Source organism: Bactrocera neohumeralis, chromosome 6 (assembly GCF_024586455.1).
Source record: "Bactrocera neohumeralis isolate Rockhampton chromosome 6, APGP_CSIRO_Bneo_wtdbg2-racon-allhic-juicebox.fasta_v2, whole genome shotgun sequence".
Taxonomy (NCBI): Eukaryota; Metazoa; Arthropoda; class Insecta; order Diptera; family Tephritidae; genus Bactrocera; species Bactrocera neohumeralis.
The window spans coordinates 69,363,624-69,389,634 of record NC_065923.1 but is presented as its reverse complement, the minus strand read 5'-3'; the positions used below and the strand labels follow the sequence as shown (position 1 = coordinate 69,389,634).

The 26,011-nt window shown below is 32.4% G+C and overlaps 3 protein-coding genes and 1 long non-coding RNA gene across 6 annotated transcripts; 2 read left to right on the top strand and 2 right to left on the bottom strand.

Annotated features, from left to right (window-relative positions):
* Positions 1–281: 281 nt before the first annotated feature.
* On the bottom strand, positions 282–14,850 carry LOC126763789 (eukaryotic peptide chain release factor subunit 1). Of its 2 annotated transcripts, none has more exons than XM_050481601.1 (8): positions 14,689–14,849; positions 12,539–12,910; positions 8,148–8,323; positions 7,606–8,075; positions 7,371–7,526; positions 7,053–7,250; positions 5,153–5,300; positions 282–1,324 (listed from the first exon to the last, which is right to left on the bottom strand). In XM_050481601.1, the coding sequence occupies exons 2-8, from the start codon at positions 12,622–12,624 to the stop codon at positions 1,242–1,244; spliced, it is 1,317 nt and encodes a 438-aa protein (XP_050337558.1). In that variant the 5' UTR covers positions 12,625–12,910; positions 14,689–14,849; the 3' UTR covers positions 282–1,241. The 2 variants fall into 2 exon arrangements, with proteins under 2 accessions (XP_050337558.1, XP_050337559.1); XM_050481602.1 differs by lacking the exon at positions 282–1,324 and adding an exon at positions 3,587–4,507 and having other exon boundaries at positions 14,689–14,850.
* An 809-nt stretch (positions 14,851–15,659) lies between these two features.
* On the top strand, positions 15,660–18,678 carry LOC126763787 (retinoblastoma-binding protein 5 homolog). The gene is made up of 7 exons (XM_050481598.1): positions 15,660–15,936; positions 15,996–16,216; positions 16,276–16,482; positions 16,540–16,721; positions 16,842–16,961; positions 17,820–18,448; positions 18,521–18,678. Exons 1-7 carry the CDS (start codon positions 15,918–15,920, stop codon positions 18,604–18,606), a joined length of 1,464 nt encoding a protein of 487 aa, XP_050337555.1. The 5' UTR covers positions 15,660–15,917; the 3' UTR covers positions 18,607–18,678.
* LOC126763790 (serine protease inhibitor 77Ba-like) lies at positions 18,609–24,657 on the bottom strand. Of its 2 annotated transcripts, none has more exons than XM_050481603.1 (7): positions 24,589–24,657; positions 23,784–23,899; positions 20,416–20,764; positions 19,539–19,815; positions 19,276–19,471; positions 19,035–19,201; positions 18,609–18,963 (listed from the first exon to the last, which is right to left on the bottom strand). In XM_050481603.1, exons 2-7 carry the CDS (start codon positions 23,797–23,799, stop codon positions 18,691–18,693), a joined length of 1,278 nt encoding a protein of 425 aa, XP_050337560.1. In that variant the 5' UTR covers positions 23,800–23,899; positions 24,589–24,657; the 3' UTR covers positions 18,609–18,690. The 2 variants fall into 2 exon arrangements, with proteins under 2 accessions (XP_050337560.1, XP_050337561.1); XM_050481604.1 differs by lacking the exon at positions 24,589–24,657 and adding an exon at positions 24,423–24,580.
* Positions 19,811–20,164, top strand: LOC126763801 (uncharacterized). The gene is made up of 2 exons (XR_007667670.1): positions 19,811–20,014; positions 20,085–20,164. It is a non-coding gene; the product is annotated as an uncharacterized LOC126763801 (long non-coding RNA).
* Positions 24,658–26,011: the final 1,354 nt, after the last annotated feature.

Sequence of the window (26,011 nt, the reverse complement as noted above, 5' to 3'; positions counted from 1 at the left end):
ATTTGTTTCGATAAAGATTTCCTTCGCCACGTAATTATATGACCTTGATAACAGCTGGCAATTTCCCAACCTATACTCCTAGCAGTTGATAAGTTGCGACAGCAAAAACAACAATCCATTTGCGCAACGATTTAGCTAGCACGATACATCGAGTTTATAAAATCAACCACAACAGTTTTTGCAGTCACTATAAAAGCAACAACACAGTGTGGGTTATCCTTTACTATACATAATCGGTATTATAACCTAAAAAAATTTTGGATACAAAAGAAAGTAAAGAATTAACAGCAACTTGACAGCTTTTTTGCTTTGTTTTAACTTTATTAGCCGTTAAATTCTTGTTTCCTCATATATGTTTGTTGTTATTGGTAGCAGTTCTTTTTATTATACATGGTTTTTTTTTTGCCTTTTCTAATTCTGTATATTTCTATATTGTTGTATATGTGTATATAAATTACATCCGTTTTTTGTTTTAATTAACAAAATTATTTTCTTCGCAAATTAAATTGTTAAACATATTATTTTTTGTTTATAATTTATTTGCATAGAATCCAAAATGCTGTTAGACGCAAAAAATGCTTTGCTGACGTCGAAAACGTGACGTCTGCTTTGCAGGCAGTAACAGACAGACAGGTAGACGAAGCGCAATGTAGTTTCGTGTGTGGGTTTGTGTGCACAATGAACTCTTTGAACGACAGCAGGACGCAGGCCAGTAATAAACCATATGTAGTAGCGTAAATGTATCCACATACATATGTATATGCACCGACGAAACTTTCCGATTTATTTTACCACAATGGTTGTGGTTGTTGGTCCCGGTTCATGTCCATGCGTAGTAGAGTGCTCTTGAAATAAGATTCTTGCGCGGTGTTGGTTGTACGCTACAATGTTGTTTTACCGATTTGCTGGCATTATACGGCACGCTACTTCCATTTGAGGTATTGCTTGCTATGAGTCTTCTGGATTGGGGAATTTTTTATGTTTTTCTTCTTAGTTACATACATATATATATACTACTATATTTTCGATGATTTTTAACAATTATCTTTTGACATCAACAATTCGATGAATATTCGCACGCTGTTTCACTTTGTGATGTCAGCAGAGTACGCTTGTATTGGAAGTGGATGTTGTTTTTTTAATATATTGTTCTTTTAAATTTAAATATATTTTTCATTATTTTTGCAAATGGAAGAAAATTTTTTTAAGTATAAAAAAAAAAAACAAAAAACAATAATTGTCTAATAGTCATCTATGTCGAAGTAATCATTCCCATCTTCTTCGAGTTGCATACTCTGGAAGTCCACTTTGTAGCGTAAAATACCTACAGAAGACAAAAGAAATTTTGAAAAAAAAAGAAAGATTATATTAGTATTTCATTTGTAGTTGTTAGTGTGCAAATGAGCGCACAAAAATAATAATATTGATAAATGGAAAAATAAATACATAAATAAAAATAAACCAAAAACTGGACCGTGTGTTAGGCAACTAAATAAATAATATTTGTTTACAAAATTAAACACTAGATTACTTTTTATATTTCTTTCTAATAAATTTTTGTAGCAACAACACAGTCCACTTACGTACATATGTACATAAAATATATGTATGTACATATATGCACATGTATACAAATAAATAGCATTTTACACATACGAATTACAAAAAGAATTATGACAAAATTTACTTGAAAAGAAAAAGTAAAAAAGTATGCAATAAATTGTATGCTTTATGCTACAAATGATGAAATTATTTAAATAAAATGCGTGAATGATTTTTACGCAGCAATATTTACCTCTAAGACTTGTACATACATACATACATATGTATTTGGTTGCCTTAGCAGTTAAACTAGCGCACTTGGCTAATCTTTACGCTTACAGATTATGTGGATTTACAAGCCACGGGAGCGCAAACGCAAAGGATAACGGACAGGATGGTAAGGATTTTTAACAAAATTTAAATGAATAAAAAAAATGTATATGGTTTCTAAAATAATTGATTGTTGTAAAATAAATTTGGCACAAAAAGAAATCATAGTTATGTGAATAAAAATAGAAGTCTGCATGGAATACGTGTAAAAATTGTGTTTGTGCGATTTTTACAGTAGAAGAAAAATTGAAAAAAAAAACTAATTGCAAACAAAAAATTAAATATAAAAAAATTAATATAAAGAAAATAAATATCAAAAAAAAAAAAAAAAAATAAAAAAAATAAATATAAATAAAAAAATAAATAATATATAAAAAAAAATATAAAAACTTCCAATATAAAAAACAAAAATTACAAAGAAACATAATTTCTAAAAAAAACCTAAATAAAAAAACATATTTGCTGAAAAATAAATTAAAAAAAAACTGGTATGACACAAATTATATTTATTATGTGAACTAATTTAATTTTAAGAAAAATTATTAAAAAAAAATTGTTTACCACAAAAATATTAAATATTAAAAAAAATATAAAATAAATTTTTACAGTTTAGTAAAAATTAAAAAAAAAAGAATATTAAAAAAAAAACAAATAAAAGCATTAAAATTTAAATGTGTAAAAAAATTATATATTAGAAAGATACTAAATATTAAAAAACTCTAAATGGTAATTACGTAAAAATTATTTGGAAACATTTTGGTATAAGAAAAATCATATTTAATATGTGAATAAAAACATAGTGAAAATAGAAACTGTATAAAAATTGTATTTGTTCGATTTAAAAAAAAAAATAAGTAAATATAAAAAAAACAAACAAATATTAAAAAATTAAGTATAAAAAATAAACTAAATATTAAAAAAAGAAAATTATAAAAAACAATTATAAAAAAATATAAAAACAAATATTTGCAATAAAAAAATTATGTTAAAAAATACAAAAAATTAAATATAAAAAAATCCACATTATAAAAAACTAAATAATAAAATATGTATTTGAAAAAAAAATAAATAATAAAAAAATTTAACAATATTAAAAAAAAATTAAAAAAAACCAAAAATATTTGTAATAAAACATTAAGTATTTACAAACATAATTGAAATAATTAAAAGAAAATTCACAACCACGCAATTTCCTGAAATAACGAGTTGTAGAAATTTTTGCACATACATATGTACATACAAATGTATGGCCTTGGGTGCCTAATATAGGGTGTTCAAATATTCAAAAAAAATATTTATCTTTTGAAAATATTTCCTGCATCATATTTTGGTACAAATTTGGCGTGGATTATTGTCCAAGGCAACGCTGTAAGCTCCGAACAAATAGTTCAGATCGGATCACTATAGCTTATAGCTATCAAACAAACTGATTGATTAAAATCAAGTCTTTGTATGGACATCTTCCCGAAATTTGGCGTGGATTCTTGCTCAAGGCAACTGTACAATCGCCGAACAAATTATTCAGAACGGACAATTATGGCATACAGCTGCCATACAAACTGAACGCTCAACATCAAGCGCTTGTATGGAACAGTTTTTAATTGTGGAGCGTATTATAGCTGCGGTGCTGCAGAAGTTAACCTTTTTATTTTGTATCTAAACAATTTTTCAACACAGCGAACGTAAGCAAGTTCAAGAATTTTGTAGACGTAAATTGTTTACTTTGTATTCTTTAATGCATTCATCTTTTTATTTATCCTTGTTGAAATATATATGTATGTATATATACTGTATATGTGTACGTATGGTTTTTATTACTTTTTTCTGCATTTATGTGTTATTATTTACGTTGGTAGGTAATATAGGTGTTTTGTATGTATTTATAAATTACGTTTTTACTCTCAGTTTTTTATTATTATTTATTAAATGTTATTGATTTATTTAAATTGAATTTGAACGTATGGCTCTCATTAACTATTTTTTTTTTAGTATTTTGTCATATAAATATAATTAGTATTGTTTTCATTTTCATTAAACCAACTTCTAGGCGGCCTTTGACGCGACATTTAAATCATTTACGAGGTCGTTGCCTTTTTCCTGTTTATTTCTTGTTTGGTTTGTTTGTTTTACGTTTGCACGCCAATTGTAAAAGTGAATTTAAGAATCGAATTTGTTATTGCGTTTCTACATTTAAAAACAAAGAATTTGCGAAAAGTTATCATGACGCATTTAGCTGAACAAAAAGTATTGCGTTGAGAAAATTTGCAATTGCGGTTGCGTGCGCGCGCATTTTATGTAATCTCAAACTGAAATACTAACTTAACTACTGATTTCGTGTTAGCATTTGATTTCTTACAGTGTATTAAAATTAGTTTATGCGAAAAAGTCACAAAAAAACCTGCTACATATGATCACTACAGTAATATACTTTTAATTTTGCTTTGTTGTTGCCGAGTGTGTTGCAAAAGAATTTATATATTAATGATATATATATAAATAGTAGCAACGTGAGAAATAGATTCGAGATGAAATGGAGGTGTATCTTGTTGTTTCGCTTAATAGTCATCAAGATCAACATCCTCCAATGGTTCGTCAGCCTGCAGTGATTGAAAGTCGACTTTATAGCGTAAAATCCCTAATATACATTAACAAAAAATGCACACCAAATAAATAGTTCGAATATGGTCAGGTCAGGTCAGGAGATGCGAAGTGTATACATGTGAAAAGGAGGCACAAAATATAAGTCAATAAACCAAAAGTGGGAATAAAAGTTTTGATAAGGCGAAAAGGGAACGTCGTTGGGAGCATAATTGGAATAATTGTGTTTATTCGCATAATGCCACAATTAATATTATTTTTGCATTTATATTAGCCATTTACATAAGCAGCGACAAGGAATAAAAAGAGAGAAAGAGAAATTTCGTCATTTAGCCAAACTTTTCTTAATATTACAGTACATTATATTTTAAAGAAGCAAAAAATTATAAGCGCTAATTTCACAGAAATTTTATGCTAAAGAAGCGCGTAAATTTTCAAATGCTACGCATTAAAATGAGGTTAGGTTATAACAAAGAGCATCAGCAATTGATTAACTTGATGTTCAAAATACGAACGAACGCAGTTACTTTAAAATAATTTTTTCAATATTTCGTAGATTTCAAAATCCTTAAATGCCGTTACAATTACGATTTATACTGTAAAGCGCTAAATTTCTGTGAGATTTTCTAACATAGAAAATAAAAAAAGTTGTTAATTTTACAAAAAGCCGCATGAAACTTACCACCAATGCCACCGAAACCGCGCACAAACTGACTGCCCTCTTGAGATTTGTCCGTAATAATCTCAAGTGTAGCACCGAACATTTTGTAGTTGTTCGCCAACCATTCGAGCAGCGGCTGAGACTCGATTAATTCCATTTCAACGCCACTCTGAAAATGTATGAAACGCGTTTACAATAATGTTTGCACAGAAAAGAACACAAAAATAATAATAAATAAATAAAATAAAAATAAATAAAAAATTAAATAGAATAAGAAATAAAATAAGGAATTTAAAAAGTTTAGAAAATATAATAAAAATAATAAATAACAAAATAAAATATAATAAAAAAAAATAAACAAAAAATAATAAATAGAATAAAAGAAAACAGAATAAGGCATTTAAAAAGTATAAAAAATAAAAGAAAAATAAACAAATTAAAAAATAAAACAGAATAAAAGTACATACATATGTATAATTATGAAGATTAAAAATAAAATAACAAAAAAACAAACAAAATAATACAAACTAAACAAAAAAATATGTAAAAAAATTAATGCAAATAAGTTATAAAAGAAAATAGAATATGAAAGGCATTAAAAATAATTATTAAAGAACAAAATTAAACATAAATATAAAAAAAATAATAATAAATACAAATAAAAAATAAATCAAATTAAATAATAAAATAAAATAAAAAATTAAATTAAATAAAAGAAAAAAAATAAAAATATAAATAAAAAAATATAAATAAAAAAAAATAAAAATAAAAAAATAAAAATGAATTAAAACAAAAATAAACAAAAAATTATAACTAAAAAATAAAAAAAAAATAATACTAAAAAATTAAATGAACAATAAAATAAAAAAATAATATTAAGAAATTAAAATAATTATTTTTTTTAATTTTTTAATATTAATTAATTTTTTTAATTTTTTAATATTATTATTGAAAATTTTCAATAAAAAATAATACATGAAAATTAAAATACGAAAAATAAGAAATAAAATTTAAAACTCAAACTAAATTTAAAAAAATAAAATAATCAATTTAAAAATAATTAAAAAACATAAACAATTAAAAAAAAAATAAAACAATAAATTTAAAAAATAAATTAAATTAAAGATAAAAGAAAAAAAATTATATTAAAGCAATTTAAAAAATAGAAAAAAAATTAAAAAGTAGAAAATTAAAAGGTGAAAAATAAAATTCGAATATATAATAAAAAAAATTCAAAAATAATAATAATAAATAAAAAAAATAAATCCAATTAAATTAAAAAAAAAAAATAAGTAAAAAAATTATAGTAAAAAATTGGAAAATTAAATAAAAATAAATAAATAATAATAAATGCAAAAAAAATATAAATAATAAAAAAAATTAAAATTTCAATAAAAACCGAAAAATATAAAATTAACCAAATAAGTTTGAAAAGTAAATTTAAAAATATAAAATAATCAATTTTAAAATAATTAAAAAAGCAAACATAGAATAAATAAATATAAAAAAAATTAAAAAAACGAAAAAAGAAATAATGAATGACACATAAAAGAAAGTTTTAATAATAAAATAAATTAAATTAAATAAAGGATAAAATTTAAAAAAATTAAATTAAAGAAATTTAAAAAAATAGAAATAAAAAAATAAAAATTAAAAAAATGGAAAATTAAAATTAAAATAAATAAATAATAAAAAAATCGAAAAGAATAATAATAGAAAATTAAAAAAATAAAATACTAAAATACTAAAAATAAAAAAATGAGAAATAAAAAAAAGTTAAAAAAAAAATATTATAATCAAATTAAAAATAAATAAAAATAAAATAAAACGAAAACAGAAAAATCAAATTAAAAATAATAATCTGACATTTTCATTTATATAACAGCCAGCACCACGCGGTTTTCTGTGTTTATAAACTCACTTCCTTGTCGGTGAAATGTGACTTGTCCTTCTCTTGTTCGGGCGTCAAATGCAATACTGTGTTCGACGTCGAGTTCGCATGATTCTTCAACACATAACGTTGTATATCTAAATTTTCCCAACAGATTAAAGTCTCAACGGAACCCAATTCCAAGGCGCGCAAGGTATCCTCTACACCAAAACAATATTTTCCAGTGTCCTAAAAATAATAAAAAAAAAAATATATGAAATTTTTGTGAGCACGCAGTATTCACAATATAAGCAATGCCATTTTCAAAGCTCAACTTTTTATACAATTCACTAAGGAACTGCAACACACCTGAGAAATTTCATCAAAGTAACGACCAATGAGTTTCTTCTCTTGTATGAATTTGACATTCTGCAATGACTCGGCCGCCAGTTCTATCGCTTGATTAAAACCATTCTCACCGCCATATGAGACATCCACCAGCTTGATAACCTTGGATTGCAGTCTCTATATAAAATAGTTGAAAAAAAAATCATTATAGTATTTAAAATAGGCGTGTGTACATTATTGCATTTTCAGCACTTACAGGATCGAACATATCGGATTGACTCAACTCGGTCTTAAAGTCCGCACTACCGGCCAAAATTAAGCCCGCAATATTCGGTTTATCATTTGTTATGAACAATTGCGTAGCTACTTCGGCCACTTTACGCACATAATTGTGACGTTTCTCCATACGCAGACGTGCGAAACGCAACGCTGACTGACCACCACGCCCGTGCTTCTTCGGCAGATCGACAGTGAATTTGTGCAGTACTTCACGTGTATTACCTTGTAGTGTACCAAAGAGAGCGCCATTACCGTCCATCACGATAAAACCGAATTTATTATCATCGGCCAGCAAAGCGGTCAACGCTTCAGTGTGGAACTTGTTGTCGCATAAATACAGCGACGTATTGATCGGCTTGAAGGGTTCAAAATCAATATTCACCTTCTTCTCTTTGCCCTCTTCTGTGACAATGGTGCCGCAGTAGATGACCAGACCATTTGGAGGCACTGAAAATGCGGGAGATTTGATAATTTGTTAAAGAAAAGTTGTGTCTGGGAAAAAATTAAAAAATAACTAACCTTTGGTGTATAATTTAAGCCTATGTTGTACCGATGTAATGGCGCCCAAAACGGACAAACGGTTGACACGTGACTTAATGTTCGACGCTGTGCCGAATTCATCGGCCAACATTTTACTGACACGTGAGATTTGATCCTTTGGCGGTATGATTAATGAAATCATGCTTGTGCCATTACTGTAATGAGAGAAAATAAGGAAATTTATATTAGCTGGAACATATATTATTGAAGAAAAAATATATTTTTTTCATAAAAAAAAAATGTTAACTGCTATACTGGTGCGATCAGAACAAAATCTTCAAATCCAAATTTCATATACATATGTAGATATCGACATGATTCTCGTTTGTATGACAGCTATATGCTATAGTAGTCCGATCTGAATAATTTCTTCGGAGATTGTAACGTTGCTTTGAAAAATAATTCATGACAAATTATCAGCTTCTTATGCAAAATTGTAAAATGAAAAAAAAAAAAAACACATTGAGACACTGAAACTTAAGTCTCCAAATAAAATGTGTTAACCCCCGTAGCACTGATAACAAAACCCACTGCCAAGAATTGCAATAAATTCAATTCAAGGCAGTTTCAGTTTTGCTTTGTTTTTGAAAAGCAATTTTTTCTTGTCATTCATGCTTCGTTGCTCGCCAAATACAAGTTGGCACAACTTCAAACCGGTGCAAATTGGTCGAACCGAGTTAGAAGCAACCAAGCAAGCCAGCCAACCAGCAAGCAAGCATAGCACATTTACGTTATCAGCACGGACAAGTAATATATACTATGTAAAATGAAGAACAAGTGCGTACAAAAAGCAACAACAGCTGTTACAACATATGGGAAGGTTATTCTTGGTAGCGCGGTTGGTCGACGGTCGACTAGTTTTGGTTAACAATTCTGTAGCTTGTAGCTGATATGAGTGCCGCAATGTTGCAGAGCGAAGATAAAGGTGGAGAGCGGCATGAGTGATAAGTAGAGAGAAAGAGGATAGAGCAAAGCACCGTATTCATTGCAAAAAGTCACTGCTGTTTCCAGTTAAAACCGCTTTTATGGGCAAACACATGATAAAAAAAAAACTCAAATAAAGTTTTCAACACAGAACGGCACAAAGAAATAGCAATCACGTTGAAAAAGGGCAGGTGTGACTGTAAGGTGAGACGTTGGAAAGACAAGGTAATGCAGCAGTCAACATGTTGCCAAAGAGTATTAAGCAAAGTAACAACTGCAATGTTGTACACGGTTGGTTTTTTGAGCTTACTAGTAAGCCGCGGTGTTAGTGGCAGCATAGCATTAGAGCTGCTGCAACTTCAAAACAAACTTACAAAACATTTTGAAAAACAAAAATACGAAATCAAACACATACTTATGTTTGTTGTGGCTCTAGAAAAAAGGTGAGTGGTGCAAAAATTGCGCGTTGCAAAGTTAACTCTGCTGCATGCTTGCTGTCACCAGTCGCAGCTAACAAAGTCCAGTTCAAACCGACGCAAAGCAGAAAACATTAGTTCGATGCCGAAGCTGCTGACAGCTTTGGTAAGCAGCTGCTAACACAATAATAACAAGTACATACTTTGAAAATGCTATTACTGCTACCGTTGTTGGTTGAAAAGTTTGCAACATAGTGCGAAAAAGGTATGAAGGAATATAAAGTCATAAAAAATATACAAGCAAAGCAAACAAAAAAGGGGAAACATTTAAATTGAAGAGTAACGGAGTATTAAAGGCCACCAAAGTGTTAGAGATGAATGAAATTGAGCAACAAATTTTGCATTATTGTTTTAAAAAATAAATATAATTAAAAAAATAAAAAAAATAAAAATAAAATCAAAAATAAAAAAAAAAAAAAAAAAATAAAAAAAAAAAAAAAAAAAAAAAAAAAAAAAAAAAAAAAAAAAAGTGAAACAAAAGAATGAGAAAATATGAAAAGAAAAGTAATATAAAAATAATAAAAAGTACGAAAATAAAAGTATATAGTTGTATAATATTTATATAAAAAAAGTGCACATATTTTCAAAAACTCTTTAAAAATGTAATTTTTACGAATTGAAAGAAACTAAAAATATAGTGAAATAAAAAGTTTGATATAAAATAATATGTATAAAATTGATACAAAACAAAAAAAACATAAAAAATATATTTTCAAAAATTATTTAAAAATGTAATTTCTGGCATTAAAAGTGACTAAATATTAAATTAAACAATAAACAATATCCAAACAATATCTAAAAATATTATTAAAATCACATCCATCGCCAAAATTTTCTACACCCTACCTTTAATTATTTTATTTAATTTTAATTATTTCCGTTTTTTCATAACTAACTTCTATACACTTATTAGAAAAGCTAATATTTAACAAACGATAAGCTAATGTCACACTCTTGAATATAAAAAAGGAAATTCAAAAACAAAAACACTCGTTAACATACGCCGCTTCCCACCTAACCAGCTGATGAATGATGAATCATCGCTGCAAAAAAGCCAACAACAAAGAAACTTTTTCTTTGCTTTTACACTCACTTCCTTTTAGCTGATTATAGATGATGGCGTTTGCAGCAGTGCATAATTGGCCAAATTTAATCATGAAATACACACATGCACATATGAGTATGTATGTATATTAGTTTAGACACAAATGTAAATCATTAAAGAAAAATCTTAATAAAGCTCACAGGTAGCATTTACTCAATTTATTTCAGTCGTATTCACCTTAAGTTTTGTATACCAGCTATATGCTATAGAAGACCGATATCTGACAAATGAGCATTTGCTTGGAGAGAAAAATTTTATATCGATATCTCAAAAACTCTGGGTCTAGTTCTCGTCCGAAGGACGGTTCTAAATTGAGCTGAGTCACGCTGGTTATTTATATGCAATATATGGGGCCTGTGACGTTTCCTTCTGGCTGATGAAAACTTCGTCGCAAAATTAATATACATACTTTGTTCAGGATATAAAAACAATTAACTAATTAAGGTAAACGGCCAACACGTGTGCTTGCACACAGTAATACTAAATAAAACCCAATGCAACAAAAATAAATAATAAAAGTTGAAAATAAATAAAACACGATGTCACAAAAGTAATATTGCAAAACAAATAGATTTGAATTAAATTTTATGAGCTGCACACGATTGCATGTAAATAAAATAGATAACAAATATGCACACATACATACATACGTATATGTATGTACATATTTTCCATTGAATGCATGCACATACACCTTGAACACGCAGAACGCATATTAAACAACTACGAAAGTATACATAGTATATATGTAGATACTTATGTATGTGTAAAAATATTTACGTACTTTGTAAATTAGTTTACGTTATGGATAATTTACTTACATATACAGCTTTTAAGTAACTAAATAGGTTATTATAAATGAATCGCAAACACACAATTTTATTTCATAAATCTAAGCTTAAAGTGGAAGATAAATTACATATTCTGAAAATATTCCACGTATCAGAAAAATACAACTTTCTACAAAATGTAACGAACAGCCAACATATGCTTTAATTCACAAACTTTAAATCAAAATAAATCAATAACGATAAATATATAATATCCCAACACAATTAAAATAGTTAAAACTTGAAATGTAGCATTAGTTGTTATAATAATCAAGTACGGTATGCCATAAAAAATAAATGTATTATGTACATAAATATTAATACAAAATAATGCCTACATTTTCCTTTTTGTTTATTATTATATTACCAATGCTAGTGCATCGTGTGCAGCACGCACGATTGTTTGAGCATACATGGCACAAGTATGGCAATTAGGAACAAATACACTGAGTGGAGCAAGTAAGTATGCAAGGGATCCAATGCATGTCGCAAACGAGAAGTAATAATGGAGTTTTCTTCGCTTTAATGAGTCAACCCCTATAGAAGCATATTGCAAAAGCAAATAACCACCCCCTAACTACATGCTAAAAAAGAAACGAGTAGCAGATATGTTGCTGATTTAGTAAAATGAGGGCGCCACACAACAGCTGCCATTGCTAGCTAGTCAGCTAAGCTTATGATGCTGCTAACAAAGTGACATTTGTAAGTGTAGGGGGATTTATACAGAGTATGGGCGTTAAGTGGTTGGCGAAATGCGCTTGTAGCTCCAAACGTAAACAGTGGTTGCTTTAAAGTGGAACAAAAAATTTAATGGCAGCAAGCTGCGCATAAACAATATTCTTTGTAAATGGTATTACAATGGAGGATATGTGCAAATTAAAACTTTATTTAAGAATAAAAGTCTCATATAATGCCAAATCCTAAAATTAATTCCAATACATAACTATACTAATTCATTTCCACTTTCAAAATTTAATTTTTTAAAAAATTCCTGCGATTACTATCTGAAAAAATGTTCAGGTTTAATTCACTTACCCGCGTGCCATTTCCAAACTCTTAATGAGTTTCTTGATCTTCCAAATTTCGACATTGCGATCAGCGGACGTTTCCTCACCAGACATTTTTGTTGTTATGTGGTTTATTTACACTGACTTTTCGATGACTTTACTTTGATACTTCAATATCTTAATTGCTCTTGCTGCACACTAGATTTCAAGTGTTAATTCTTGACTGCGAATTTTCAATAGAAATTTTTGTGTTTTGGCTTTTTTTGATGGTTATGAATGCGTTTTCGAAGACTTTCCTCTATTTGACTCAAACTTGGGGAAATAGCTGGTAATCTATTTATCAATTTGTAAGTGGCCTTTATTTCAACTTCAACGTTGCACCTTCCACGATGTGAATACTCTGAAATGCAAAGGGAAAAAAATTTATATAAACACATGTTAAATTTCGGGGAATAGAAAATAAAAAAGTCAAATGACTAAATCATTGGCTTTACTAAACGTTCTTATCAATAAAAGAAGAAAAAATAGCACAATTATTCACTTTTACTACTAAAATTTTTCTTGAAAGTCCCAAAGGTTTTCCTCCCTTTTGTATTATTTGTTACCCCTTTTCTTTCTCAATTCAAAAACAGCGTTCTCTCAAATGTCAAGAGAGCGCACAATAAACGTGTACTGCGTTTTTTTGCAACTGGAACGAAACGAAACAAGGTTGGGTTTTCTCTGTGATTTTTTTATATTAAAAAATTTTCATTCACTTATTTTTTTAGACAATTATTTGTGTTTATTTCTTCAAACTTTCACTACTGTCATATCACTTTCGATGAATTGCTCACTTTTGCAGTTTCAATTACTTTTTATTCAAAGAAATGCAATTGAATAATTTTGATATGTTCGTTCTCACTCGCCTCCGATTCGTGGCAATTTTCTTTTGTCTGTTCTGTTGCTTACACCGTTCTTCCCTTCTGTTCCCTTTTTTCGCATATTCTATTGACTTTCATAATTTTTGTCACTCTCGTACATTTGCATACATACACACGCACAGTAATCGAAAAACAAGTAATTACATATTATATTTTTCACGTTTTTAAGTTTAGCATAAAACAATTTTCTTATTTTCTTGTGACGTATGACAAAAATTTGCTTGAAATTTTAATTCACCTATTCTTTTACTGCCATAATTCACACAAACTGAGGGGCAACCGACCACACAAATTAAGAAAACGTGAGATACGTCTTTTCCACTGTCTGCCAGCCTGACTGTCGCACTGTTTTCTACTTACAATGTTTCGCTACCAACACTTGACAACACAAGAGAAATTTTCGTTTTCGTTTGTTCCACTTGGATTTTTACACTGTTGCATTCACACCTATTCACATTTGCTCCTAGCATTGATCGCCTTACAGGTAGATTTGCAACAAAATGAACGAATACTGCATTCGTACTCGTTTGTATAGCTAAAAGTACTGTTTTCTCGTTGACCTCGCTGTCGTAGAACTGTACGATGATTGTTTGGTAGGCCTCATGTATTTTTGGAAAGATCATCGTACTTTTCATATAACGTACAATTATAGCAAAAGTACAGTTTCTCTTGTACTCAAAACTGTACGATTTGAAATTTTACAAATACTTTAATGTAAAATATGTATGTCATATTTAGCTCTTTACATTTTGTATTATTGCTGTTATAACCCACATTTTATTATATGTTGAATATATAAAATTATTAAAGTAATTATTTCGTTCTATTTTTCATTATTTAGTACTATTCCACAATTTGCACATATATATACGTACAAATAAGAACGGAAAATACCGCGGCCAATATACATTTATATTATCGAAAATGTTGAAATTCCACAACAGCAACACTGTTTACTACTATATCAGTTTGTGAGCATTGCATTAAATAGAGTACATACATATATGTATATATATTTCAAACGTTCACGTTCACTCAATGTCTGGTCAAACAGTAAACTTTGATGACGTACACGTACTTTTTGGAAATACTACTAAATGAAAGCTGTCGTGCTTTTCGCGCACTCTTTTCCTCTTATTTTAGCGCGCACACGTCCACATTTCTACACACACACAAAAACACAATGATTTTGTAACGTTATTTTTCTACACACTTTTTCTCTAATCTCCTTAACGTTGCACACCGAATTTTTACTTACTTGTGTTCAAAACCGTTTAATTTACGTTTCCACACAAAAATCTATTAAAAATAAACACTTGAAATGCAAGAAATTGTCATGAAATGGAGTCGTGCACTTGCGTGGACTTCAAGCCATGTGCAATTTTCGCAGGAGAAAGGACAGGGTTGTATTGTGATTGACGTACAACACTGTCAGCACTGCACCTTTTTTCTCTGCTATTCAGCTGACGATACCAAAGCCGATGACGATGACAAAACGCCAAAATGCTGCCTTTTCGTTGGCTGGTTCGTGTTGAAATGAGCTCAAAAAAGTACGTATTGTACGAATGGTACACTGCACGAACGTTCTTAATTGTAATAGATTAATATGGTACGATTACGTCATTTTTACTATTCTACTACTATATTAATAGTACGTTAAAAATATATCAAAATATATGGAGTTGTGAAATTCATATGCTTTCAAAATGATACTTACATAAATTGATCTCTATGATTTTATAATGCAGTATTTACCATAAGAATATGAAGTACAACTTTTGTAACATTTAGTTTGCAAGTTTTATGTTAAAAATAAATACCGTTTTGGTACGTTACCAGAAATGTTGTCTCAACACGTTGTGTACAAAATGGCGTGGACTTAGTAATAGATTGTGGTATGTAACGAGCATAACCGCATTTAGTGTTAAATTTAGTATATTTTTACTCTTTCCTAAATATTTTTATTATTTTAACAATATTTTTTATTAATTTAACATTATGTTAAAGTATATAATGTTTTTGTTAATTTTAATTTCATGCTAAAAATTTGTGGGAAAATGTTAATATTGTAATGTTTAAACATCAATTTCAATTATATATATTTTAAATATTTTATGTAAATTTTAATAATACAGTTTTCATCACCGACTTCTGTCGATACTAAAAAAAACTTATAATACTGCTCTTCACTAATATTTTCCCCTACTTTTAACAAACCATACCAAAACAGCTGTTTGGCTATTTGTTGATAAGACTAAGCGGCGTCTAATTTGATTCAAAATAATTGTTATTTAAAAAATTTATAATTAAATAATTTAAATATTAAATGCAAACATTTTATTAAAGCACATAATTAATAATATAAGTTGATGAAAAAGTAAACAAACTATGACAATTTATTTCATATAATTGTTTAAGAGTTTTGTCAACTTACTGCAAGAAGCCACCGGACAATTATCCAAAAAATACTCAGATATTGTTTTCAGCATGAATTTAGAATTATTAGGTAAGTTTATATATAAATATATAATTTTTAGGGTAATATTATGTTTAATGTAACTGCAGAATCTTTTGGCCAAAATTATCCCGAGGAATTCGATGGCTCACTGGATTGCATATCACTTGCTGTAACTTGTGCTTTCAATAAATATGGTACTTTATTAGCCGTTGGCTGCAACGATGGGCGCATTGTTGTTTGGGATTTCTTAACGCGTGGAATTGCAAAAATTATCTCAGCTCATGTGCATCCAGTGTGCAGTCTAAGTTGGACGCGTAATGGACATAAGGTAAACAATAAAGAATTGAAATAAATTATTGATAAATTCAACAATATTTTGTATTTCAGTTACTGTCCGCATCCACAGACAATAACGTTTGCATATGGGATGTACTCACCGGCGACTGTGAGCATAAATATCGTTTTCCCTCACCAGTGCTGAAAGTGCAATTTGATCCACGCAATGACAAACGTTTCCTTGTTTGTCCAATGCGTTATGCGGCCGTGCTAGTGCGCATTGGTGACACGCACAAATGTCTGCCCTTGGATTCAGATGTAAATTGTGCAAATTATTTTTGATTTTAATGCATAACAGTAAATATTCTCCAACAGGGCGATTTAAATATTGTTGCTTCATTTGATCGACGCGGTAAACATATTTACACAGGCAATGCAAAGGGCAAGATACTAGTTTTAAACGCAGAAACATTAGAAATTGTGGCGAGCTTTCGTATTATTGTTGGTTCTTCGAGTGCGACGGCTGTAAAAAGCATAGAGTTTGCGCGAAGAGGCGAGTAAGTAACAAAATTTTGTTTACGCCGATCTTAGCAACCACAAAGTGTTGTAGGTTTGCTCGTAATTTTTGTTTTTTTTATGGTTTTTAAACCCATTTAAACCGTCTATACATATTTCAGCGCATTTTTAATAAACACCTCCGATCGCGTTATACGAGTTTACGACTCAAAGGAGATCATAGCGCTGGGGAAGGATGGTGAGCCTGAACCAATACAAAAGTTACAAGATTTAGTGAACAAGTGAGTAGAGTTAAATTGGAAACTGTTTTTTGCTAGAATACTTAGCCTGCATATTTGAAAATTTTTTCTTTTGAATTTTGATAAAAATTCTTTTCTCTGCCTATAAAATGTTACCATCTTTTGTAGAGTACAAAATTATATAAAACAAGAAATAATCTTAAATTCGGTTGCATCCTTTATAAATAAAAAAATTCCATTAAAAACTAAGTTTTAATCGGTCTGTTTGTATGACAGTTATACGTTATAGTGGTCCGAACAAAATGTGGATCAGTCAGTTTGTATGGCAGCTATATGTTATAATGGTTCGATCCGAAAACTTTATTACGAGATTATAGCGTTGCTTAGGATAATAATCGTTGCCAAATTTAATGAAGAAGATATCTCGTCAAATATAAAAGTTTTCTATACGAGAACTTGACCTTGATCGGTCAGTTTGTTTGGCAGCCATATGATATAGTGGCCCAATTTGAAAAATTTAATCGGAGATTGTAGCGTTGCTTTGAACCATAATCCATGTAAAATTTCGTGAAGAAACCTTGTCAAATAAAAAAATTTCGCTACTAGAACGAAATTTTGATCGTTCAGTTTATATGGCAGCCATATGCTATAGTGGCTCAATATGAAAAATTTAGTCGGGGATTGTAGCGTTGTATCGTCGGTTCCCACAAATGTGCAGCTTCTTAGAAAGAAAAATACTTGAAAAAAAAAATCCAAATTTTCTAATCGATATCTCAGTTCTTCTGGATGTAATATACTCCGTTCAAGTTATAAAGATAAATCAACAATATAAATATATATGAAACTCCAACTATATCAGCAATGTGAAATTGTTGTTGTTAACGCTGAACTCTTTTACAGAACAACCTGGAAAAAGTGTTGTTTCTCCGGCGATGGTGAATACATATGCGCCGGTAGTGCACGCCAACATGCGCTCTATATATGGGAAAAGTCGATAGGGAATTTGGTGAAAATTCTGCACGGCACCAAAGGTGAATTGCTGCTCGATGTTGTGTGGCATCCGGTACGTCCCATTATAGCTAGCATTAGTTCGGGACTCGTTTCGATTTGGGCACAAAATCAAGTGGAAAATTGGTCAGCATTTGCGCCCGATTTCAAGGAGCTCGACGAGAATGTGGAATACGAAGAACGCGAATCGGAATTCGATATTACGGATGAAGATAAATCGGTTGATTTAAATGCCGATGCGAAGCAGGATGAAGAAATCGAAGTGGACGTGTTAAAAGTGGAACCAGTGGCAGCATTTTGCTCATCCGATGAAGAGGGTGAGGACGAAAATGCATTACAATTTCTGCCGATGGCGCCAGAGGTCGAAGATCCTGAAGATGGCTGGACCATGCAAGATGGTGTGGACACATCACTCACTAAAGAAAGTGAGAACGCGCCGCAGGACTACGAGGACGCGGTAACGACGAAAAAGCGTAAAATTAACAATTATGACATCAGCCTGCCGGATGCGCCAGTCGATGGTAAGTGAACGCTGTAATTGGTAAAGTAAGGAATGATATTTGCTAAAATTATGCTTTCTTTGCATCCTCCAGAAACGCATCCATTAATATCAAGTAAAACGAATAAGGATAAGCAACCAGTAGGCGGCAAGAAGGCAGCGGGACGTCCGAAAAAATAACATTTAAGGTTTTAAATCTTTTTACATTTCATTAATTAGGTAAAAATCATTAAAAAAAACAATAATTTTAAATATTTAGTACTTTTAGTTTTTTAATAATTTCGGTGTCGATAGTTGGCCGGCAAATAATAATGTACTCGAACGTTTTTCCGCAATCAAATACAGGAATGGGCGATTAAAGTAGAATTTCGGTGGCGAAATTTTATTAGTCAAAATCGCCGCAACAACTGCAGCCGCTTCGGTACCCTCTTCATTCACTATTATTTTAGTGCTTTGTATGACGTCCTTCACGAACAAGCTCTTCGAGAGTATGCCTAAATTTACAGTCTGCGGATTGAAAATACTCTTTATGCCCATCTAGTGAAAAAAGAGCAAAAAATGTTATAAGCTACTGCTCAGCTATTTGCAAGAATGAACACTATACATACCGCTTCTAGTGTGCCTCTTAGCGATATTGACGTTGATGTCTCAAAACGTGGCACATACACCTCAACTTCCTGTTCGCCGAAATTTGAAGCGTCCTCCTCAAGTTTATTGAATATTGGGCGCACACCCAATTTCTGCAAGCTCTGCGCCACTTGATTGACCGAGATGCCTGCAAAATATACCAAAATGTTTGCCAAGTTTGCTTAAATTATAATTTAAAGCATTCTCAAATTGTTATGCCACCTTTATTTGGCAGTATAGCCAGCATACACAAACGATTTTCATTGCCGTACGGCAGTTCAAGCACGTGCGCCTGCAAATCCTGCATTCTAGTGTAGTTGAATGGTGTCATTTGGAACATCATCTCAACCTCACCAACCGGCTTGCCATTCATATCGTAGAAGGTCTCTCTGCGTGTGTCGCTACGGTTGAAAGGGAACTGCCAAAGCACAATTTATTGCAATTAATATGAGAAGCGAACTAGCGTATTTGATATATTTACACACCTGCCATTGTCCTTTAAAATACAGGGTCGATGTTAGTAATAGTTTTGCATCTTCCAAGTCAGCCTCAGTGATGGCATCCTTTATTAGACCCTTGGTTTCCGTATTTATTGCATTGTTAATGAAATTTACCGAAGTTTTGGTATCGTTGAAATTTAAGTTTTGTACCTTTGCATTGTAGCAAGATGTTAGTGTAGTAATATAGTCTTGTCCGAACCGTTCGAAGGTGTCATAGTACATTGCTTGTAAACTTTCGACGTGTATAGTCGATGTTTTGCGCCTACATAAATATATATATATACATAACCATACATATATGTATATTAATGAAATAAATATTTATTTTTTAATTAAATGAAATAACTATTTATTTTTATAAACGTCACTTCGGTTGCACTGAAGCTATAATATCCTTCAGAAATAAACATTTCTTTCAAATAAAATAGTTTTCCACACAAGAACTTGATTTTGATAGATCAGTTTGTATGGCAGCTATATCATATATATCATATAGTGGTCCCATCTGAATAATTTGTTCAGAAAATTTAGCGCTGTCTTGTACAATAATCTATGCCAAAATTCCTGAAGATATATTGTCAAATAAAAATGTTTTCCATACAACAACTTCATTTTTATAGGTTAGTTTGTATGATAGCTATATGCTATGGTGGTCCAATATCGGCGATTCCGATAAAATAGCAGCTTCGTGTGAAGAAAAAGACGTCTGAAAAATTTCAGAACGATATCTCAAAATATGAGAGACTAATTCGCGCATAGACGGACATGACAAGCCACGTTTCCCTCTAGGTTTTACAAACTTCGTCGCATACTTAACACATATACCCTGTTCAGGGTATAGAAATGAATGATTCTAACTCACAACAAAAATTGCTGCACCACATTAAATGCTTGACGTAACGCTTGACGATCCTGATTTATGCGCAGCACTGTATTTAGCTCGTCCAATGTATTTTCCGATGCGGCCTCCAAGAGCAGGAGTAATAGCGCCCATACGGAAAATGGTGAAATTACAAAATCATTATCGGTCGCTTGCGTGGAAACCAATGAAAAAAGTTCAAGGCCGAATTTCTCTGCACCGGCCGCGATGCTGGCGAACTGTGCGGGATTTGTTTGCAGCGCCGAACTGGCATTCTCTAATTTGGTACAATATTCGCTGGCAGTTAAGTGTATTAAGATGCATAAGCTGAGCGATAGCAAGGCGAAGAACGCTAAAAGCAGAAGAAATAAGTAAACACAAGTTATAAGTTTATTGGATAACGGTAGATTAAGTTTTAAAATAATTTGAAAATCTACATAATCGTATATTCGTCTTCCTTTCTTCACCCTAACCAACAAATCAAACTGGTTGAGGGAGCTCTAAAACTCCCTTTAGATTCAAATTTTCAAATTGACGAACAGCATACAGATAACCGTTATAACAAATATTTTAATATTTTGCACAATATGAACTCATACTGTGTCTAAGACAGCGTCGTCCAAGCATCAGTTGGTTTGCAAAAATGGCTCCGGAAGAACTGATTTAAGGCATTGGAGAGCCACGGTTTGAGAACTACGAGTTACAAACCGTTCCCACGACAGTCGGGTCTAAGGAACGGGCTCGGTTTTTATCCGTCCAAGGACTGTCAACTCGGCACCATGCATTGAAATTACTTCAGGAATGTTTTTTGCCCCTACAACAATAACAACAACAAATGCTTTCGTAGAAATCACCCATACAGTCGTCTGCTTGAAGTCGAGTTTAAAGCGCCATTCCGGTATTTTCAAAATTTTAATTATTTTTGGAGACATAGGTATTTTTTTCAAAATTGTATTTTTTGAAATGATACACAATATTTTTCAAATTCTACTCGACCGATTGAAAGTTTTACAGAGTCTTTTTTCTTGACTTGTCTACGGCTGAAACTATCTATATTCCCGATTCTCCAATCGATGGCGATGGTGCGGACGTTCCATTGCCGGACCATGAAGAATTTCGAATAGCAATTACCCGTCTGAAGAACAACAAAGCGGCGGGGGTCGATGGATTGAACGGTGGCTAAGAACTGCAATGAGCATGCATCAGCTTCTTTGTAGAATATGGACGAAAGCATGCCCGGCGATTGGAATTTAAGTGCGCTCTGCCCAATCCACAAAAAGGAAAACACACACAATCTGCGACAACTAGCGTGGGATAAGTCTCCTAATTATTGCATATAAGGTTCTATAGAGCGTATTGTGTGAAAGATTAAAGCCCACCATCCACAAACGGATTGGATCTTATCGAGGGAATCCATAGACAACATAGAAGCGAAATCTAATAGTCTGGTCTGTCAAAACACACATCCCACCGAAAATCATAGAAGAAATTTGGAACATTTGAATGAAGAAACAAAATGGACATCGATTGTTTTAAAAATGTTATACAAATTAGAAAATACTACGAAAACAGTGATTTTCTTTTTTGTGGGACCTTTTGCAACAATACGAACTCCGAAGTTTTAACGTTTACTATTGATTTGTTTGAAATTATTAGCTTGCGGTGGTATAGGGTCTCTATGTCTCTCTGTTTTCAACCATAAAATCAACTGACTAAATATATTTGATTATAATATTGATAAAGCTTACTTTTTGGTGATTTCATTGTATCTAACTTCATGCGATGGGTGGAGCCATGTGTAGAAGTTCAGACAAGTGAGGAAAAATGTCGGCACCATTTACTTGGCTCTTTTACATATGGCTCAATCAGCTCACGCCTTCCGGTCTTAGACCAAGTATCTTCTGGGTAGTCAAAAAACATCCGTTTGAAGACGAGCTAAAGTGAGAGGGCGAAACATCCCTCCCTGGGGCTGAGCCTCGGAGGAGAGATAACCCTTTTGATGACGACCACTGCAAATGTATTAAGGATTACGATTTAAGGGTCTGCACCTGCAATGTCCGGTCCCTTTAATTAGGAAGGTGTCGCTGCCCAGCTAGTTGATGTCCTCGTAAGACTCTTGGTATCACCGAAAAATTAATACGGCTGTGTAAACTGACGTTGAGCAATACCAAAAGCTCCGTCCGGATCGGGATGGACCTCTCCGCGTTCTTTCGATACCAAAGAAGGTTGCAGACAAGGCGACTCCCTATGGTGCGACTTCTTCAAACTACTCCTTTCTTCAGACAGGTTAAGGAAGCGAATCATATGGGTCTGGTAGTGAACGAGAACAAGACGAAATATCTCCTGTCATCAAACAGTCGTCACACTCGCGACTTGGCTCCAACGTCACTATTGACAGTCATAACTTCGAAGTCCTAGATAATTTCGTCTATCTTAAAACCAGCATTAACACTAACAACAACGTCAGCCTCCAAATCCAACGCAGAATAACTTTTGCCAACAGGTGCTACTTCGAACTGAGTAGACAATGGAGAAGTAGACGAACAAATACCAAACTCTATAATTCACTCATTATTCGCGTCCTGCTATATGGTGCATAGGCATGGACGATGATAACAACTGATGAGTCGGCGCTACAAGTTTTCGAGAGAAAGGTGCTGCGGAAGATTTATGGTTCTTTGCGCATTGGCGACGGCGAATACCACAGTACATGAACTATTAGCTGTACGAGATATACGACGACATTGATATAAGTAGTTCAGCGAATTAAGAGACAGTGGCTAGGTCATGTCGTCCGAATGGATGAAAACACTTCAGCTCTGAGAGTATTTGACGCCGTACCCGCCGGAGGAAGCACAGGAAGAGGAGACCTCCACTCCGTTGGAAGGACCAAGTGGAGAAAGACCAGGCTTCGCTTGGAATATCCAATTGGCGCCACGTAGCGAAAAGAACGAACGACTGGCACGCTGTTGTTAACTGGGCAATAATCGCGTAAGCGTTGTCTACGCCAATAAAGAAGAAGGTGACAGTGGCTAGGTCATGTCGTCCGAATGGATGAAAACACTTCAGCTCTGAGAGTATTTGACGCCGTACCCGCCGGAGGAAGCACAAGAAAAGGAAGACCTTCACTTCGCTGAAAAGACGTGAAGATTAGAGTGGTCCTGACACCACTTAGGGCCAAACATCGAAAAGGAAGAATGACTGGCGCGCTGTTGTTAACTCGACTACTTATAACCATGTAAGCGGCTGAAGCCCACTCTTACCCTACAACGGTTTCTTTTTAGTATACTTATGGCTAATATTTTAATAATCTAGCTTTTGTTTATGAATAAATTAATGCATTAAAACAACAATAACAAAGCAAGACTCACCTTTACGTAATAGCATAGTGACGTTATTTGTCGGACAGAATTAATACTGTCGCACGAGTATTTGAAAGTTTGATGAGTGCTGTTTGAAACGCGTGTAAATTTTCACTCGTCGGCTTCTACAAAGTAATATGATCAGTTAAAGGAAAATATATCAGAACAGGTCTGTGCAATTTTTCATCAGATAAAAGCAAATTAATGATGTTTTTTTTATCAAATTTAACCCTAAAGCTCGTGTTAATTAAAGAGTTATTCCCAGTATTACTAATTGAGACACTTTCAATATCAAAGCGTAGCTTAATATACATATGTATGTATGTATATAGATTGTGTTATATATCCATATCACATATAAATATTGTTATTTGTGTGCGTGATTTTCAGAAATATCAAATCCACACAGACCCAACACGAAAACCGGACTGTGGTTTAATCGTCGCTTGTTTAAAATGTATTTTTATTATTTCTGCTTTTCAAGCAAAAATTTTTAGTCGTTTCCGTAGATAACTCTACTAAACATGTACACAATTAATTGAAGCATAGTTAAGTTTGTAGATTTGTTTACACAGTGTTCGTTTCAGCAAAGATAATGATTTCGTTACAAAATATATACTTAGTATATTGTATTTGTATTTATTTTACATTTAATTTTGTATTTTCAAGATCACTGAACGCTGGGATCACAAAGCGACGAACGCGATATGCACTCAGCTTATATATACATATGTATGTATGTATATATATTTATGTAGACTAGCTTAACGATTTGCGAGTATCTGTTAATTAAATATTTAGCGGAATACAGTACCAGTTCTAAACCATTGACTGCGAGTAGCGTTTGCGAACTGAAACTAAATTCGAGTAAAAGCAGCGATTGAAGCGCCAATGACTGCATTAAAGATGCTCTCAAGCCGGTCTAGTCGGCGCACAGTGGGTTGTGGGTGGCTAAAACTACACTTAGAGCCGTTTTCTCAGTCTCTGGTTAGCAGTCAACTGTCAGTTAAGTACTTGTACCAAGATACCTTCTTTCGGTAAAGAACCTTTTTTTTAAGCAGAACTTAACTGACAGTTGGCTGCTAACCAGACATTGCGAAAACGGTCCTTAATTATGGTGATACTTTATGTGAAGATAAGGTTAGGTTATACTGGCTGGCGGAAGCAACGTTCTTTGCATAGTTTAGTAGAAGTTTAGTAGAGACTTGATATCTACTTCTCACACTTCAGCCAGTGCCTTGAACTACGCAGCTCCTTGATCTCTAAGCCGAGTTCTAGTTAATGTCAGACACAAACAGAGGTTGTGTTCTGGCATCTCTCTCATGCCAAGTGCACTTTCTACAAGTATCATACATATGTCAATAATGCTCATACGGTTCGCATTTAGTAAGTTGTACTCTGTGACGAGGCCAACAGCCATCCTGCTGCATTTCCGTGAGTGTGCGTGTTTTCCTTCCACATGTCCTTGACGATACTGCATGTCTTTGAGGCTTCCGTGAGCCTTTTCAGTAATTTCGTTTGATATATGTATACTATTTTATTTTGATTTGGGTATTTTCTGAACTAGTTTAGTAGCCAAGCTGATGCCACTTTTATCTCATCGGCTATATTGTTTCTCGGGATATTATTGGAGCCCAGAATGGATGCAGTCGCCTTCTCACAGCCACTATATCTATTTCCTCCCTGCTTCGAAGAACATGCTCTTATGAAATGCGACATTGATGTTTCTTATATCGTTTCCTGCGTTATTAGATATTTCAGCAGCTTTCCTAATAGCAAAGATTTCTGTCTAGAACTGTAATATTGCCGTATTCCGCCTGCTTGAAGTGTCGCTTGAGGTCTACCTCCGCGCAATAGATTCCGACGCCCACTGCATTAGCAATTTTGATCCGTCTTTGTATATGTCGCATGTTCCGCTTGTGAATTGCGTGCCGCTGTGTCATCTATCCATGACGCACAGGCTGTATATGGTGGGACCCGTGTGCTTTGTTTATTATGAGCTTTATAAACTGGGTGCAATCGTTAATGGGGAACGCTACCGACAACCATTCATCAAATTGAATCGAACGATTGCTGAAAATGCCAGGAATTCAAAACCAGACACGAGAACTTTCTTCACAACAACGCTCGGCCTTGGCAGATTGAAAACTATTTGGAAAACAGCGACTGGGAGGCTTTGCCACACACGGCTTATAGTTGTACTATAACCATATATCTGTTTGAGTCGAAGCCGAATG

Coding starts and splice junctions, on each gene's coding strand:
- LOC126763790 (XM_050481603.1), bottom strand. Junction 19,202..19,275: donor GGCTATACTGCCAAATAAAG/GTGGCATAACAA, acceptor TATATTTTGCAG/GCATCTCGGTCAATCAAGTG. Junction 18,964..19,034: donor TAAGAGGCACACTAGAAGCG/GTATGTATAGTG, acceptor TTTTTTCACTAG/ATGGGCATAAAGAGTATTTT.
- LOC126763787 (XM_050481598.1), top strand. Junction 16,483..16,539: donor GTCTGCCCTTGGATTCAGAT/GTAAATTGTGCA, acceptor ATTCTCCAACAG/GGCGATTTAAATATTGTTGC. Junction 16,962..17,819: donor TTACAAGATTTAGTGAACAA/GTGAGTAGAGTT, acceptor ACTCTTTTACAG/AACAACCTGGAAAAAGTGTT.
- LOC126763789 (XM_050481601.1), bottom strand. CDS start 12,624: ATGTCTGGTGAGGAAACGTCCGCTGATCGCAATGTCGAAATTTGGAAG. Junction 8,324..12,538: donor AGTTTGGAAATGGCACGCGG/GTAAGTGAATTA, acceptor CTCTCATTACAG/TAATGGCACAAGCATGATTT. Junction 7,527..7,605: donor AATCCGATATGTTCGATCCT/GTAAGTGCTGAA, acceptor TATTTTATATAG/AGACTGCAATCCAAGGTTAT.